The 19,861-nt window shown below is 36.3% G+C and overlaps 1 protein-coding gene across 1 annotated transcript; it reads right to left on the reverse strand.

Annotated features, from left to right (window-relative positions):
- Positions 1-363: 363 nt before the first annotated feature.
- On the reverse strand, positions 364-9,713 carry LOC135687174 (uncharacterized). Its single transcript, XM_089114285.1, has 3 exons — positions 9,564-9,713; positions 5,701-6,198; positions 364-3,448 (listed from the first exon to the last, which is right to left on the reverse strand). Exons 1-3 carry the CDS (start codon positions 9,711-9,713, stop codon positions 2,960-2,962), a joined length of 1,137 nt encoding a protein of 378 aa, XP_088970411.1. The 3' UTR covers positions 364-2,959.
- Positions 9,714-19,861: the final 10,148 nt, after the last annotated feature.

Consider the following 19,861-nt stretch of genomic DNA (forward strand, 5'->3'; position numbering starts at 1 on the left):
ATCAGAGAGTGGGATTATCAGAGAGTGGGATTATCTGAGAGGTAGGATTAACATTTCAACGTGCTTTTAAAAAGCGGGCTTGGATTTGCAACCTGTTCTCCTGTGTTTTTTGGGAAATGATTTTGCGCGTAAACTGCGAAAAACATTGATGAAAGTTTTTTTGGAAAAACGATGCTGGCCAGCTTATCAAACCGTCAGCAATGAATCTTAATCTTAAGTTTTCTGTTAATCGCGGTATAAAAATTTTCAGTAGAATTCACAAAAGGTTAAGAGGCCGCTTTAGCAATAACAAGATTTCAAACGGGCTAGGAGAGATTGAATGACATAGACTTAGACAACAAGGGTTCTTTGCTTTTCAAATACAACGTAAATTAAAACTACCTACCGTTAGAAATTATGATACATGAAATTATGAAACCAGAAATTATGATACACCATAAGCAAAAAAGTTTAACTTACAAGTTATTAAAAGAGTCAATATAAATTCCGTTTTCTTGTCTAAAGATGTTTCTTTCTTGCTATGGAAACCAATTGGGATCGGTATGTCACAAGGTTCCGCTCACCTATGCGGATACACTCATCAAGAAACTCGCTACCAAAAACGATCATAAGGCCATCTTGAAAATTAAGAAACTTTAATACTCAGTTAAAGAAAAAAAGAAACAAACAAAATTTTGAAAGCTTCTAGAACTCAGTGATTTTGTGAACTTTTGTCATCATGATTGGCTGGTTTACATAAAACTGAAGATACTCGGAGTCTGAAAATACATTCCAACGCTGCATTTATTGAGACAGAAGCGAATCTCCTGACAGAAATATCACAAGTATTAGAAAACAATACAATAGAATCCCGTTATAACGTACTCGGTTATTACGTACTTTCGGATATAACGTACTGGTGTGCTTGGTCCCAGCAAAAGTTGTGCTTGGTTTTAGTCAACTTTTATTTACCCTCGTTACAACGTACTTTGTATATAACGTACGTAATATACTGGTCCCTTAAAGTACATCGGATTATACTGTAGAATAAAGCCAGTTACTTAAAAATTGGCGCTTGCCGCAACAAAGATCTTTCAAATAGGTTTCTATTGGGAAGTTTCTTAGGCCCAGTTCATACGCCGCATTTCTGCCGCAGCGAATTAAATTGACAAATCTGAAAAAGTTTCAGTGTCATTTGAATGCGGCAAAATACGGCGTCTGAAACCGAATAAGAATTTATCAATTCAATGCGGTAGAAAAGCGGCCGCATTTAAATAATAGTTTCAGCAGAAATGCGGCTTGATTTCAGACGCCGTTTTTCTGCCGCAGCGAATTCAATGAAAATTGTGATTGATATTGATTTTGATTGATCGAAGAGTGATTAAATGGCAATACGCATGCGTATAGTTGTGCTGTGTTGGCCAAAATTTATGAATCTCATAGTCTTTGGTTAAAATGGCTGCCTTTCGATCGAAACGTCAATCGTTTTTGCGAGAAAACCGAAAGTGGAAAAATCTAGTCTACAGATTCTGACTGCTTGTCATCAACAATATAATTTGATACCAAATCGACAATTTTGATTGCCTTCTTTACAAAGTGGTCAGAAGAAGATGTCTCAATTTTTTCTGACTAGCTCGTCTTCTTTGATTATTCACAAGCATGTTATTTTTATTCATCAACGTAATCAGAATGGCCAAAAACTGATTTGTTGGCACCATGTTGTCATGGAGAAACTAGAAAAGAGAATCACATCGGTAGCGCTGCGCAGGATTTTGAACCACATTAAATTTGACAGGGCTTGATTAAATTCGGCGTCTGAAACAAAACAAAAACTTCAGGAAAATACTGTCGCATCTAATTGCACTTTAATTCGCTGCGGCGGAAATGCGGCGTATGAACTGGCCCTTAGTGCGAAAAAAGTACGAACCTAACGTTAAAATTGATGACTTCATACGTAAGAAGTTCTTTAGAAACTTTCTACAGTGTTAAGAAACTGAAGTACACAACTTTGTTTCTTACAAAACAATTATTGTAACGAAAACGGTTTATACTGCCAGTTTGCACGAAAAAATTTATCAACCGCAAGGAAGCAATGATACACATACCACCAAAGGAGAAGGCTTACTTCTAAGGGATAACTCGCCTCCTTCATTTTCCGTCTTAATGTTTGTGGATCAAATAAATCTACAGGATTATTTTCTGCTTGCAAACAGCACCCCTTTTAGCTGAAATCACTAAGGATTGGGGTGGTGGCTTTTGTTTCTAGCACTGACCCCATGTTTATTGAAATACCGACCCCGTGTTTATTGTCTTAAAATAATTATTAAATTAGCAACTATACAAACATGATAAGTCCCAAGATTAGACAAAACCTAGAAATCTTTTGTACATCGAGTATGTATTTCTGCCCATATTTTATCAAGGATACTCGGCTCAATATCTTAACTGATCCTAGCTCTTGTTGCTGCACACGTAAAGGAAAACCACTCCCCATGCAGCAAATTGTTAACCAGTGGTATAAATTGGGCAGCAAAAAAGAATCTGCGAACCCTACTTCATTTTCCTGCTTTGTAAAGACAGAAGCTATCCATAACATACACTGCCACAACTATGAATTGTACACCGACATGTGGCGTCAAGGATAGGGGTTAATTACTTTCGTCAAAATATATTACAGAAATTTGATAAAAGGCCGTTAAGTGAGGGTAGATCATGTTTTTGTCTAAGGAAAATTTAGCTGGTACGAAACGAGGCAAAATGGGCGTGGTCTTACTGAAAACTCCAGTAACTGGCGTTGCCAATGAGTACACTTCATCGAAAATGAAAAAATTCCTTTGTTATTTCACCTTTAAAGATGTATTATTTCAAATTAAGAGAAGTTTCAAGCAGACTTTTTTATGAATGCAGCCAAAAAGTAAGTGTCCCAGGTTAGTGTCCCAAAAAAAAAAAGAAAAAAAAAGTAAGTGTCCCAGCTAGTTGGTCATTCCTGGACAGAGACAGAAGGGTTGAACAGATGTTGAACTGCTTTAAACAAGCCTGGTGACTGCCAGAGGTACAAAGCCGGGCTTACTGTGGCGTGCAAACACATAATCGTGTCCACAATGTAAAATGGGACCGGACCCTGGCCGGAATAGCTCAGGGAGGAGTATACGATAATCGCCGGCAGGTTGAAAATCAGCTGTAAGCCGATTACATAGGCTGTGAACCTATTGGTGCGGCTTTCTTTTCTTGCCTTCTCCTGCTCAGCAGCCAAATTCACTTCCTCATTTGTTACTTTGATGGTAACCTGATTCCTCCGTATTCTCCTAACCGCTTTACGCAGGCTTATATGAACGAAAATATTGTATACATAGCCGATTAGCATGACTAAACTCATTATAATGCTTGCATACATTGCTGTAGGCCTCGTTTCCGCACCAAGTATGATTGCAAATGCCAAAAGCCAAGAAGATATGGCGAAGAAAAAGATCTAAAATATAAACAAGGCAGTTAGAGATATTTACTTTCAATTATTCTGTTTTTCTATTGAAAAGGAACTGTGAAACAAAAACAGAGCTTGAAAATCATGCAATCATTGTATCCTAAAAAGAAAGTAACTTTTAAACTAGTTCTGGTAAAGAAATCATTCAGATGATCTATAAAGAGCATTCTTGCTTAGTATTGCACAAGTTTGACAAATCAGTAATGGCGGCCGTGCTGTGAACGACAAAGCGATCGAAACTCAAACCAGATTTGTGAAGCCATTAGGCGTCTTTTTATAGATAAAAACCAATCAAACCAAACTTCAAACCATTGGCAACACTTCTGATTCAAAATTTTAAAAAGTTACATTTTCAAAAGTAAAAAATTTTAACTTTTATTGGACAGTCGGGCAGCTTTGAAACCTTTGTGAGACATACAAAAGTTTGTCAAAGGTTTTGTAAAGGCTCTGTAACAGGTAATCGCGATATGACAAGTTCAGAAAAACATTTGCAAAATCACATTTAAATGTTGGAGTACCAAGTTGATCATTAATGGCCTTGTATTTGGTGGAAAGTGGCATATTTAAGCCATTTTATTAAGCCTACTCTATTACAGCTATTGAGGCACTTGAGTGAACCTGTTTATCGCGGGAATTTTGGTATTTTCAATTAATGAGAATACGGAATTTTTATTTTACGCAATTTGCAGCATTATTTGTTCCCATTACAACATCGCAATCGGTTGGAAAAGAAAGAGCGGACGACTTGTGATACATTCTATTGGTCGACTTCTGTTGCAATAAGCTCGAAGCGGCCGCTGCTATTAGACCGATTACAGCTCCAAATTTTTCCCACCGAAACCTTAAGAATATTCTCTAACAAAAGTGAGAAGAACGAGCAGTTCTAGAAACCCAAGCATAAAGCAAGTATCCCCAAGTTCATTGTAATAAGATTTCACAAATTGGTGCAAAGATGAACTTTTTTATTACAAATGAGTACACGGGTACTTCAATAATCGTGGCTCAATTTTTGTGTTTTTGCGACCTGTCCATATTGTATTGAAATAGATAAACGTCAAGACTATTCTTGCATTTACTATTTTCAGAATCAAACCTTCGATAAATTTTCTAACATATTCCAGTTAAAAATTCATCTTATAACTTTTATGAAACTTGCTATGGCCATTTGAACTCTCGTTCGCTGGAAATTCTTGCTGCAGTGCCGCCATTTCTGCTTCAGCCTGTGCAATACATTTGCTCACCAAGTGTACAAGCCTGTTATAATAGTTTGTAAATTTTGTAAATTTAAACTTCTTGTTTAATATACGCTGCATTTAGAGAAAGAAGATCTTGTTTTCTTGAAAGCTGAAAACTCACTCTCCTTTTGGGCTACTTTTATTCTACTGCTTGATATAAACTTCGTCATTCTTTCAGTCGTTATTCGAAGGTTATGCTTTTTTGAGAATCAGAGGAAAATTACGCGTCCAATCTTCTATGCTATCTTCAGCTGTTACTCGTTCTAGATAGCTTTCAGTCATAACAAAGTCGTTTCTCGTTTAGGAAAGGCTACGTTTGGGTAAGGCCAAGATCTCTACTGCTTAAAGTAAACTTTTAGGTTTTCCAGTACAGTATTCTTGGGCCAAAAAAAGTTAAAGAAAAAGCCATTCGTTGCCAAATGTTTGCAGAGTGTCTGAAAATAAAATTTTCAAACAGATTTCAAAATTTGCATCACAAATCTGTTAATGGTATTGTCTGGGGTTGTTGAACGTTTGGAACCTGTGGCTTCCTGGAACAATAATTGTAGTACAAAACTAGCATATAAAGGGGTCAAGCCATATCATAGCACAGTTTTTTGCAACTCAACTCAAAGAAATGTCAAACAACTGTATGCCTGGAAAGTCATACAATTATATACTTAAATGACAACAGGCTATATCTTATCAGTTCCAAAAATCCATTTTATCGTTTGAAATAAACTGAAACTACTGTCAAAAGAAAAGGTTTAATGTTACCAAAATGATGCTTGCATGCCTGAAACTAGCTTACCATTGAACCATCAACTGTGTTGACAAAAATGCTGAGTTTAGAGTTTCAAAATTATATGTGCCATCAAAACTACTTTTTCTATCTATGAGATCATAAATAAAATAATCCAGAAGGGTAGCCGATCTACCAATGATGCATGTATGTAGATGACTTTATTGTTAAATGAGTTACTTTGTCGATAATTTTTCGATATTTTGATAATTTGAAATATTTACCTTTTTGTTGGTAAACTTTGAAGCATACAAAAAGGGTTTCTTCAATGCAGTATATCTTTCATAGGACAAGAGTATTGTCAAAAGAATTGATGTCACGGCAACAGTTGAGCTGAAGATTGATGTAAAGGCTCTTATAGCGCAATTGGAAATTCGCATCGCCACCAGTAGTACGAATGCACCGTGTGATGGGAGGGAGAACAAGCCAACAAGTAGATTTGAGACAAGGAGACTGAGTATGACAAAGTTTGTTTTCGTTTGAAGCCTCTTGTTCATGCAAATGGCCACTATGAGAATGAGGTTGCAGACGATCGTAAAAGGGACAGCAGAACAGTTGATGATGCCAATGGCGTACGAGAACTGCACAAACGCGTTGGTCAGGGGGTAGGTATACGTCCTGTTGTGATGGGTGAAAATATCACGGCATTGGAAACTCCAATCTCCATCTTCGGTTACGGTCATATTCCTGTTCGTTGTCATATTGTTGTGCCAAATTGGAGTCTAAACGAAAACAAACATGAAAATCAAACACCAAATCAACAAAATTAAGCAAAAATACATAAACAATGATTCGATGTCCGTTTGATTTTTATTTTGTACTGGTCTCTGCTACTTTTGTACTAGCTTCCTGCACTTTATCCGCGTACGTAGAATTCCTGGAGGCGAATGAGGTCTTTGTTTGAAGGCAATGTAGTATTTGACGAATATTACAGACCAGTTTAAGTTGGAATGGTGGCATCATAGTAACAGGACAGGGAGCGTTGGGTACGGGAAAAATGGATTGGTACTGGAGAAGAATACATGGAGCAGGGAGCAGGTGGTAGGGAGCAGTGGATAGCGGAAGGGGGCATGAAGCGGGGATAAAGGAGCAGGAAGCAGGAGGCATTGGCAGGGGCAGTGATTGAGCTCTCTGTCTGAGGCGTGGTGTGGGTGTTGTTCTTTAGAATGACAGGCTGGTTATCAGGCGAATGATTTCCTTAACAAAATCTAGAATCACTGCTTTGGTGAGAAGATACCTTGCAGCTTCTTTGATGCTTTCTCTAAATTCTGATCAATAAGTTCAAATAATTGCTTTTCGACTGTCAATATATTTTAGACATTTTTTAGAGACACTGGTTGGAACGGGCGTACTTCACCTGGTGGTCGGGATGGACGTACTATTGTAGTTTACAGTACAGTGCACAGTAAATATGTTGTCCTGAAAAAGCTAGAATGTCTAGGCTCCACCTGTGGTCACACCCTATACACTTGCATTTGTGTTTCAATATTCTCAATTCTGTATGTGAAATCATTCAAAATACTCTCTGAATCTAATCGCTAATGGGAAATGCTCATAATAGGGGGTTATCTCACGTAGAAAATTCGCCCAACAAAACATTGATTGGATTCTTAAAAGTTGCTGTGCCATCAACCCCCCCCCCCCCCCCACCCCCAAAAAAAACCTTTCAAAAGCACATTATAATCAACGGTGTAAAATAAAAAATTATCTGTCCTTATGGAACTAATATACAAGATTGCGTGTTGTACAACTTAATAGAAAATAACTATGAATTTAAGTAAATTGTACTAGGAATAAATATAATCAATTGACGGCTTTTCGAGCTTAGCCCGTAATCATTGACCTCGTAATTTAATTTTCGAGTTTTGTTGAATTTCAGCCCGCCTTTTTTCTTAAATCTTTTGAGTTTTGTTGAATTTCAGCCCGCCTTTTTTCTTAAATTATTCATATTTTTTGAGCAAATCTCATCCCAATGTTCCTTATTGGGGCTGTTTTAATAAAAATAAACGAGTATGACATATTTTTCCTTTGTATTGTACTTTGCTACATCTGTTCGGCTTGTCACGTAAATGTTCATCTGCGTAGACGATTTAGCATATCAGATTAGTGCAATTAGTAAGCCATAATAGTGATTTGTGACTTTCTCGTGTCTACTTTATTTTCTAAATGCTTCTATTATAATAATTACACTGTTACTTTAGGCAATTTTTACGATTCTGATGCAGTATTGTCATTGGTCAGAACATCTGACTTCTTCGTTAACTTTATCACTAGAATTGCGCGCATAGATAGTGGTATCATCAGTAAAATTGCAAATTTTAGTGTTTAGTAGTTTCAGCAAAATAAATGTAATTTACAAATACATTGAACAGCAGAGGCCCTAATACTGGTCCTTGAGGGACGCCAATATCAATTTCTCTCCTGTAATTGTTTATTTTTGCTCTTTGTTTGCTGTTTAACAGATAGCTCTGGATGAGCTGCAGGGAATTTAGATTAGTTCCATATGCATGCATATTTTATGCCGTCAAAAGCTTTTTTCAGGTCCATAAATATGGCCCCTGCACAGCCTCCTTTGTCAATGCTATTCTGACAGAAAGTTGATTATGGCTCAGCATGATGCGAGGATGGCTCAGTTGTTAGATGCGCTGACTACAGACTCAAGGGCCCGTGGCTCGAGTCCCTGGCATGACCAAACTTTTACCCAGAGTGGGTAGAGTCGCCAGCTCTCTGTAATTCCAGGCATAGGAATGGTGTGGTCACATCGAGAGGAAGGCCCAGGACACTGCTCGATAAGCATAGCTTCTCAGTGTCCTAAAACTACCTTCGGGTGCTAGGTAGAAACAAATACAAATACAACAATTGGGTAAGACATGCTGTGTGTTATAATTCTGCCTAAACCCTCCTAAGAGCGGCCAAAATGAGCCGTTGATAAATTTAAATCGTTCCTTGTACACGAGCCTCTTGATAGAAGCGTAATATTCCCAACGTTCTGTTAGTAAAGGCTTGGTAAAGATTTAGCGAAAAATTACAATTGGCTCGTTGTCAGAAAATAACAATTTCTTACTCTTTCCCTTTCCAAAAATATCTTTCAAATTTAGGTCTCTGATCCCAGTATATGAAGTGTCAATTATTCGCTTAAAAATTAGCTACATTCATGATTTGGTCTTCTGTCCAGGTTGCTTCAACAGTCAACAAATTAGTTTTCTAACTCGGAAAAGTTACAAAAAACTTGCAGTTGGCTCCCTCAGGAAGACATGTCATAGACATCCACATGTCACTCGTGAGGCGACAATCCCTCACCATCGATTTTTAGAATACCATTGATTTTTAGTCAGGAAACGAACCGGAAAATTCACTTTTTCTTATCGTAAACCGATGCAGCGATTTTACGTAAAAGAATGAAATGACAAATAAACAAAAATGCGCAAGAGCTTGAAAATCTTTTACGGTGCCAAAAAAGAAATTGGAAATGTCAGAATTATATTGAAAAAACCAAAATTAAAAAAAAAGAAAAAATTGAGTCGGGTGGGTGAAACGACGGGCAGTACAACGAGCAAAGAGAGACCCACGCTGTGTCGAGTCCGTGCGTAGCCCTAGCTCAACCGAGAGAAAAGAAATGCTATGAAACATTACCCTAGTGTTCTCAACAAACAGAAACAGGAAGACAAAAGACCCTACAGCATTGCGCGTATTCTTTTAGATATAATGGGGGCAAGTTAGGCGTGAAGACGCAATTCACATAAGACCATGGTGAACAGAAAGCAATGAAAACGTGGGATGAATTAATCAAAGAATAAATATTCATCGTGAAATTTACTCTGATCATCATTAAACTGGATTAAATCATAATTAAAGTCATTTTTTAAAGTACAAATGTAAACCTGAAAATTATCATTAATAACGATTAATGAACTTGCAAATTGAATATATCAAAAAATTTAACGCTTGGAATACGCTTTCCTTTCTGCATTTACCTATCTATGTCTTAAAGTGTCAGCTTTGAAAGTAAATACTTCGTTTAGTAATTTATTTACTGTGATGTACAAAAATGCATTAAAGTCGTAGGAAACTTTACAAATATGCTCACCTTTGAGGACCACATGATACCGTCATCAGAGCTGATGCTCTTTGCCGGAGTTTGCTGTGTCGTTGCCTTTTCAACATGATGTCTTGAAATATTAATGGGATTTGAGAAAAAAAATTGACTGATGTTCACCTTCGTTGCATTTTTTGTCATTTTTAACAGCAGGTCGAGCAAAAATTATTAAAGTCTGAATAACTTGAAAATGATTACTTTTCAGCATTAATATTAGGAAAATCCGTCCTTCTTGTTAAAAATATTACATTCAAACCTTTTGCTTTTCCAAAGCCTTTTATTCAAAAGTCTTTTCATCATACAGTTGCTTGGCAACTGCAAGCAACTTAGTTCGAATAGTATCAGATGCTTTACCTACTAACTTCTGGGAATGTTATACAGGAAAGGAGAAAATGAGAAGTCACGGAAAATGAATGGGAGTCCCACAAGGAGACATCATAAGACCAATAATATTTGTGATTAATTCAGCAGAGGCTCTCCACGCAACATTACACATCACTCGAACAAGGAAGATCATCAATATAGCAACATTGACATGACTAAAATTGTGCAGATGACATAAGTAGTTTGAATAGAAGATGATGCAAACACGATCCATGGTTTGAAAGAAAACTTTAATTGACGGTAGAAGATGCGAATCTGAGTATGAACTGCAAAAAACTGAGGATGAGCAATGCCGACAAATTGAAAAAGTTGAATACATCGCAAGTTAATTGAAGCTGAAATTATGTCAACAGAAAAAAATGACTTCTCAACCGGTGCCTAATGAGCCGAGCAATAACGTCTTTAAGCACATGTGTAGTCTCTGAAAATGCTGGAAGACACAAATTCAATATATATATACTTCTATGCTAGTTTTAGTTCACTTTCCATTGATTACAGAAGTCAATCAGAGAAAAGGCAACTTGATAATAAGAACTACGACGAATAAAAATTGCATATTGCTAAAACAATCGACAACTTCTTGTTAAAAATCAGTTGTTGAAGATTTTTCTATTCACTCCAAAACAAAGAACTCCTTTGAGCTACTTATTCATGAAAGCCTTCTCATACACCGTCAAAGGATTTCGCTTTATTCCCAACAGTCCTTTATTCCTATGATTTTGTTCAAACTTCCTTTTCCAGCACTGTTTGGTGTGCCTTTATTCCTTGTTTATCTCTTTAGGTTGTTTATCATTTCTTGTGACATCTCGCGCATCCTGATTGCTCCTTTAACGTACTGCTTTATCACGTGGTTTAAGATCCCCTTTGTTTAATCGACGTGTTTATAGTTGTTTTTTCGCCCATTAATATATACTGAAGATGACTCTGGACGGAGTCGGAACGTCCATGTAAACTAACATCGTGTATTTGTTTTTTAATGGATTTGTCAATCAATCGATTTGAACACGGTGTTTGTAATGTCACGACAAGTTTCGGTGGCTAGATATGACGCTCAATAACTTGAAGACGATCTGCAATATTGAAAAACTGATAATTTCCCAGGTTTCATGTTCAGTAAGCCTTCATTTGAAGTCAATTTTATTTTGCATTTCAGTTCACACTTAACCGCATGCGTGGGGCTATTTAGTCTTTTTTCCAATTTAACGCGACGTAATTCAACTTGACTTTTCACCCGTTGCCGTGTTTTGCCGCATTCTAGTCAAATTCAACTGCATATAATTCGCCATGGCAAAAAAATGAAACTTCTAAGCTAGGCCTGAAAAAAAGTATCCTTTCACAAGTAAAGAGAAGAGGAAATTCCGCTCAAACAAGTAACCAATACTGCCCTTATCCCATTACTCGTTAAGCTCAGTTTGCAAAATGTTAGCTTTTTTCAAATGGTTTAAAATCTGATGGATCTGCCCTACCCTGAATACCAAAAGCATGGGAGGGGAAGAGCAAAATAGCTTACTTAAATTGCCGAATCGATCCAAAATTACCCTGGGCACCAGACATAGAGATGGTACCAGAGGCAAAATGTTTCGAGTGCGGAAGTAGAAATCCATTCGGAGAAAAGGGGTTCCATTTCTATCTTCTATCCTGGTTTTCCGTGCTCGAATTTATGTGGCTCTGATACCCAGGGTAATCCTCAACAAATGCCTAAAGAACCGTGAAAGAATCATGCGATGTGACCAAGCCTTAACCCCTTAGAGATCAATAAAGTTAAGAAAGATTGAAAAATATTTGCTGTGTTTTAAACCAAAAGTTGAAGAAGGGACGGGGGAAGAGAACAGCGTGTAAAAAGCATTCCGAAAAGGCATGAGAACACCTGCTCAAAGCATTTGATGGTACTAACCTGAGCCAGGGACAAACCTTCTTGCAAAAACCCAAACTTCAGAACTGCTACTTCTCAAAAAATCCCTAAATGCATCAAAAGCAAAACACAAAGACCTTCTACAAGAATAGATTCGTGATCTTATAAAATTCCCCTAGATAAGAACCCCTAGTGAAATCAAATTTTGTAACATTTATCTCGAAATTACCTCTGTTAAAACTTAATTTGAATACAAAACGGTATGTGTGTGCTTTTTACGTCATTGCAAAGCCGAATTAATTTAGAGGAGAAGTGACGCAGATGCACTTGCTTGAAATTGACGATAATCTCGCCCGTAGGGACCCATGCTGCACCAAAATGTTAAATAAGCCATAAAATGAATTTTAGTGTCAAGGGATTATAATAAGAATGATTTCAAAGATACCGGCTTATAGGTATGTATTAAATGTCCGACAATCACTGAGAGAGTGCAGTATGCCAGCCTTAATTTTTTCCCAGAGTATTACACAATTGTTTTTAATATAAATGTTTTCTATGTAGCAGCTACAGGTTTTCGAAACCAGCCAAGTATGAAAGACTGAAACACTTAATTTATTATAACGTTGCATTTTATAAGGTTATTGAAGTACAAAACCGCAAAAAATTTGCAAGAAACATATGACAAATACTACAAAAGAGTAAATTTAGACTCAAAATTGATCAAAATCATTAATATATAAATTGACAGGACAACAGCAGCTAAAAGATACTTTGCAATCCTCTTGAAACTTCCCTCCAATTTTCATTTCCCTTGGATAATTTACTAATTATGTCACTTGCGAAAACGCTAAGATGGAAAGATGTCCTAATGGAAAATCTTTAAGAACAGAGAAGCTCAACACAAATAGAAATATTCTTTTTGCCAAAATACTCCAGAGCAACAAATACTGCCATCATAATACAATCGTCCTGAACGAACAAAGTTTTGTTCATACGACCTTAATATACTCGAAAGCTAACCTCGAAAGCTAAGTCTCGAAAACCGCTGCTATTTTTGCTTTAGCTTTCATTTTTAAATCTGCTCATTTTTCTTCTTGTCTCGAAAACCGCTGCTATTTTTGCAGGACTGAAACCTCTGCTTCTTGTTTGGGATTCCTTGTACTTGCTTCTTGAATGTCTTGTTCATTAGCGTAAGTCCACAATTAAATTCCCAGGGCACCTTCTAAAGGCCTTTATTTTGACAGTAGCGCTTATTCAAAAAGGGAGGAGGCTTCATTGGGCCTAAAAAGCATGCTTTTATTTCTTCGTCTCAAAGTTCTTTATACGTAATCAACCGCTTCAGCAGATGAAGTTTAAAGTAACTATTTGAAATGTGTAAGGAATGAAAAAATATAGCCAATTCAACCTTATCAATGCCAAAATTTCAGGTAGTTGAGTTTGTGATTCTGATTCTAAAGGTGATTTTTAAGCTCTTTCTAAAAGCCCATCTGCTGTTGGCAGCACACAAACTTTGGCAGGTGAATGTTTCCATGCCTAAGGAGCATATTTTATTTTACTTTTGAAAATTAACAAAGATTGAGCAATTTGGAACACAATTTTTTCTTATAAAATTATAGCCTATAAGTGCATTAAGGCTCCAAATCGCTGAAATTTAAGAATAATTTAAGCATAACACGAGGCTCAAGCTTCATCAAGAGTTGATTCAAGCAATTTAATGTTTTGTACATTTAAATAGCAAAATATCGCAGATTTTTTAGTTGAGAGGTAGTTTTTTTTTAACTTGTTTACCAGTTGTTGTTCAAATTTTGATTGGTATCATGATAGGCTATTCTAAGAGCTCTCTCGTGTAACCAATTGATTTCGTTGTTCTTTTTCCTACAAAAATATATTCAAATAAGAGGACTGCCTCAGAAAGTTTCAACATAACACAGGTGGCTCTTTATATCAACAAACAATATTCACAGTTAATAGGCTTTTCGATGATGTTTTTCAATTTTTTTACAGCTGCAGGACCTCAATTCATTAATCCTTTGATATTCATGAGATGTTCATTTCAAATTAGTTTGCCATCAACTATTTTTCTGAACAATTTTGTCTTATCGAAATTTTTCCGAGCTATGTGCTTTTTATGTCATTGCAGAGCCAAACAAATTTAGAGGAGAAGTGACGCAGATGCACTTGGCTGAAATTGATGATAATCTCGCCCTTAGGGACCTATGCCGCATCAAAAAGTTAAATAAGCCATAAAATGCATGTTAATGTCAAGGGATTGAAATACCGATTCTTTCAAAGATACCGGCTTATGGATGTGTATTAAACTTGCCAGCCTTAACCGGGACTTGGTTCTTTCATCTACCGGGATTTAGTTTATTCATTCTCATCCACAGTTGTTTCGATGCATTGTTCAATGTAATCATTATATTTATGCCACCTGCATAGATGTCGGCCTTGTAGAATTTAAGACCCTTTTCTAAGTCATTCAAGTAAGTAAAAAAGAAGAGGGCTTAAAAAAGAACCTGGGTGAACACCAAAAGCTAGGTCTCTGGCGTTTGTTTGGTGCAAATTTAGAAACAGAACTGATTCAGTTCTTGAAGTGAGATTAAAGAAAGTCCTGCTTTGCCTCTTACTTAAAAAATGTAGTTCTTGTAAATTTATCGTGGTTGAATGTATCAAAAATTTCCTTAAGATTGAGAAGAATAATAAAATATCGAAAACATATTCGCGATGTTATCGTTTAGTAAGCCTAGGTTTCAAATCTTTGATTGGCTAAGCGACCTAAATTCTCCATACCCCATTAGCCAAACAGAATTCAAGAAAATGACAACAAACGTGTCTCGCAGCTAGAATTAGGCCGGTTTTGGACGTTTTTATCATTACCCACAGAAACATAAACGTGTAAAATGTGCTCAAATATATATATATATTCCTTTTTACATTATAATTTCTCACTTGAATTTTTTGTCAATTTGTCAATACATGAGCTCAGATATAAAATATTCCGATCTCCACAGCACCCTTTCTTCGTTAGCACTGCATCAGCATGGGAAATGTCATAATTTCCGCTTGCTCAAATTTTAGACTGAGAAAACCACGAAAATTGTGGGTTTTTTTCAATATGACAACTTCAAAGGAAAAAGGCTGTTTGAAAGAAATTATGATTTAGGCAAAATACTTCAGTGCAGGTTTCAAAAAGTTCACCTGACCGCAGAATTTGACAGCGCCCTTATGTTTTTCTTTTCTGCCATTCTGCCAGGCTCTCGTCTGCTTATATATTTAAATCCTCTATAATCCTACATTCTATTTCAAATTGACGCAAAACGGGTCCTCCCATCATGTATTTGAACCTGGAAATAAGAAGTAACTTCAAAAACAAGGTCCGAATATTTTTAACTTATCCGATGATTAAATTATAGAAACAGCAAACTTCAACGACTTTTACCACATGGAATTGAAAAACGTTGTTATGCAGCCAAAACCAAAGGGATTAACTAACTCTAAAACTGAAATCCAACCCTTGAAACTTCGAGGTTGGGTGAAGATTTTGTCGAGGGTATCAAAGATTTTCCTGGGAAAAAGCCAAGGAAATTAGTTGTTGCAACAGCTACTGTAAAAAGCTGCTTAAAAATGTACATTAAAGAGCTTCACAAATGTCAACATGGCTAATTTAGGCGGGTAGATCCAAAAATATCGATATGCCACGAAAGATAAGCACTTTACGGCCGGGGTTACTAGGTAGGTAGTTTTGCGAGGGGGGGTCCTAGTGAGTGGGGGGGGGGTCGGAAATGTGAAAATTCTGAAAAATCACGTGATGATTCTTTTTTGGGATCAAATGAGATTTTCTTCTGAATACAATCGATAGCAAAATGACAATTATCACCATGTAATAATGTATTGTTGTATTTCTAAAATGAACAGACTAATTATCATTGTATACATCAGCCTGGCCTATGTGAATTTTTCGGATGTTATACTACTTTTCAATGTTAAAACATTTGTACAATGCAACCTCTTCATTTGAGAGAAACTTTACAGAAATTTCACACCTAAAAGATCAAGGGACAAATGAAATAAGGGATATGAATGATTGCATATAAAAATCAATAAGCGGGGGGGGTCCAAATAAGCTCCGGTGGGGTCGGAAAGAAATCGAAAAATTAATAAGCGCCCCCTCCCTTCTATTAAGGTTCTTAGAGTAGTTTGCATTGTTTAAAGTTTTCAGTAGAATGCATAGAATATATTCCTTTACTGCTAAATGTTATTTATCTTTTATCTAACTAAGGATACTGGCATTGCCTTAACTGGATTTAAAGCAATTTATTTGCGTTTAGCTACTTGATGCTCCATTGCAACAAGTGGCGTAACTAGCCAATTATTATGTGTAAATCGGTTAAGCTTAAGTTGGTCCACAAAATCCTTAGTTGGTCGGTAAAATCGTCTACCGGTAGGTGAAAGAGCACCTAAAATTTCTTCATCTTCATCTTCATTTTCTTTGTCAGTAGATTATGCTTTTGATTGCCATCCCCCCAGTCTAAATGTAACAGGATTAGCCTCGTTTTCGTTAACCTCGTTTCGCTGATAAATTTAATCAAACTGCCAATCACATATCAATCATAATCGGTCAAATGTAACCTGTATAAAACATATGATTAGCAGATTTGTACTTAGTCGGAGTCCTGCAGTCGTAAAGTCATGAATTGCGGTTTACATGAATAGAATCTCACTTTGAGTTATCGTCTCCGGCTAGGCAAATAAAAGCCCGTTACGTAGACAGTCCAACCTCGCTATGGCACGCCATTCCTATCAAAAACATCAGAAATTCATAAAATTTATCAGGAATGATGAACTGCATTTCGGAAATTTGCAAATAAATATAAGAAGTTTTTTACTATATATCTGCAATAAGTGACTGAAGCAATTGTGATCTTGTGATCCAGGAATTTCTGTGATATTTATTTGTCTACAACATTCATCATGCCAATACCTTCTATTTATTTTCAAAAATGTGCAACTTGATACGTTTGTTATATGGCTAATTTTTGCGAAAAAAAGGAAGGTTTCATGAATTTTCATTGTTTGTGTTCCTAACGTGAGAATATCATATTAAAATGATTTTAAAGTTCGTTGCTTAAAGACTCATTGCTAACAATGAGCCATTGCGCTACGCAAGCATCCCATAATGCATTTTTAGACAGTCTGAAATCAATTTACTGTCATTGAAGACAGTTTACTGCCATTGTTTGGATCGTCGCCACGCTCGCAAAGGCCCATTGTTAGCAATGAGTCTTTAAGGTTAGGGCCTCTTCAGCAAATTCAAATTTCAGCTCCGTCTTTAGCTGAGTTGGCAAAAAAATAGTCATGCGTTCCATAAATCCTCATAGCATGCACAATTAGTAATTTTGAGTTTTTTCAGATAAAGATAAAAGGCTGGCAATGCACGCGCATTGAAACAAACTACGTATGCTCTTATGTGCTGCCTAACGATAAGGTGCCGACAAACAAGCGACGAATTCATAAATCTTTAATACGATCCCACAAGAATCCATGTTAACCTTTTTACTATTGAAAGACGTTGTGTACCTTGTTTACTTGTTTTGTTTAGCACTAGCATTAATCTTTGATTCGTTAAGTGCTCATACCTGCAGCTTCAATGCCTTCGATAAAGATCTGTTTTTCTGCAGTAAATTTAAACAAAATAACTTAAAGATTAGCTATATCTGCCAAGATCTCGTCATAGTTCTATGGAGATGCTCAAACCTTGGCCATTGGACCATTCTTGCATTGTGCTTTAACAATTTTGTCCTTATCCTGATCGCTGGACGAGAATAATTGACGTGAATGCATGTTATTTCGCCATCATGAATAATGTAACATTCTAGGCTGGCACGTTCGGTCGTGATAGAAAACTTTCACAACACAGTGACCACAGATATAAGTGTTGATGACACAAAGAACTTTAATTAGAAATTTAGGATTTCCTTTTTTGCAAAACATTTCTCTCAAAAAAATCGGGCTTCTCTCTAAAGCAGATAGATTCCTTTCATCATGACAACTCTTAATGGGTCCCGAATCTTCCTTCCTTGGAGTACGGCTTCCATATTTGGGGTGGTGCTCCTGAATCTTCAGTGCGTTTCGTTGGCAAATCCAATCCAAAGCCATTCGCCTTATTAGCAACTTCAACCTCACAAAGTCTCTTCAGCCTCTTTCCAATCGGCGCAGTGTTGCTGATCTGAAGCAGGACGGAAAACGTTTGCATTCCAGGGTGTAAAAATTTTTAATAAAGTCCCCAGCAAACTACAAAGTGAAACATCTATACTGAAGTTCAAGAGTTGCTGCAAGGATATCGACTTTGATTTTTAACTTTTTCTCTAGATTTAATTAATGTAAAAACTTTTTAAACTATATTGTTGTAACATTTATATCGTAGGTACATTAGTTTCGCAGGTCCTTGATTGATAGCAGCAATCTCATTTTTGCTGAACAAATTTACTTGTATAAATATGGTCTTATTATTATTATTATTATTATTACTATTATTATTATTATTATTATTATAAAGCTGTCAATGAATCTACCATCTACGCTGATATACCTGGCTTTCTTTCACCATCAATCATAACTGGAGAAAACCTTCGCCCTGATCTTCTCTTGAGGACTAACAACAATTACCTCTACATTTTAGAGCTAACTGTTGGCTTCGAATCCAATCTTGAGACAAATGCTACAAGAAAACACAGCAAGTATGCTCCTCTCTTATCTGGTTTACAGCGGCAGTTCAAATGTGTCTCCTTTGTTAATCTTTCTATGAGCTCTCTTGGCATCTTCGGCAATTCCTGCAATTCATTCTTCAAAATGTGTGACTCTCTCTCCATCGATCAGCAACAAAAACAGTATCTCATTTCTAAACTTTCCAACATTGCCATCCGTACTACGTACTACATATTTTGTTGCAAAAATAAGCCATGGACAAATCCGGAATTACATCCTTTTTAACTTTAGTTGTTTTATTTTATTTTATTTTTCTCAGTTTTTCCTTTTACCTTACGATTGTTATAGTTTTTTCTTGTAAAACCAGGCTAGCCAATTGCAAATTACCTTGTAATAGTGAGATTTGTAGTTGTAGTTTAAGTTGAATTGAAAATGAAATGTTTCCATTATTATTATTATTATTATTAGATTTTACCACGGCAATTGCTCTCAGGAGAACACAGATATGATCCAAGGAGATCCCAGGTCCCCAGAAACATGGTCACCTTTTCCAAGTCTTTTCTTCCAATTTTAGATCTAAAGTTATGGAAAATTAAAAAGAACAAATTATTCTAAATAAAAAGCTTTGTACATACGCATCTTTCAAAAGTGTTTATAAGTTTGAGCATTACTTAGACTTGATACCTAGCAAAAAGAAAAGATCCAACTTTGCAAAACTACGTCTCAGTGCTCACAGCCTCAGGATTGAAACAGGTAGATACGGGAAGAATCCTATACCTAGGATTGATAGAAAATGTCCGTATTGTCAATTTTTAAATAAAACTGCTGTGGAGGAGGAAAATTCATTTTTTATTAGTTTGTCCCCTTTACGAGACTGCTAGTAATTCTATGTTATCTATGATTTATTCTTAATTCCCCAGAATATCATCCCTTGACCTTTGTGATAAGTTTATTTGGTTGATGAGTCAAGAAGATACGGATTGTCTGATATCGATAGCCAATTTTATATCGCTGGCTTTTGAATCACGGGAATCTTTTGAGAAGTCCTCTATGTGCATATCCTCGTAACGTAAACTTTCGAGCTTATAATCATTTTTTCATCTGTTAATCTTTGTATTAGCTGTTTGCTGTTTTCTGAGATTCATTGTTGATTTGTAAGTATGTTCTGAGATTTATTGCTAATTTGTAAATATGTTAACTTTTAAGTATGGTAATTGTGTTGGCGATGGGCCTTTTCGGCCTACAAGCCTCATTATAAAAAAAACTAAATCCAAAAGCTCGGTCTTCCTAAAGCCAAGAGCCACACAGTTTATTCTTCGGTATCGCAATAACTTCGCTAATTTGTCTC

The sequence above is a fragment of the Rhopilema esculentum genome, chromosome 20 (assembly GCF_057945365.1).
Source record: "Rhopilema esculentum isolate cy_ngs chromosome 20, ASM5794536v1, whole genome shotgun sequence".
Lineage (NCBI taxonomy): Eukaryota > Metazoa > Cnidaria > Scyphozoa > Rhizostomeae > Rhizostomatidae > Rhopilema > Rhopilema esculentum.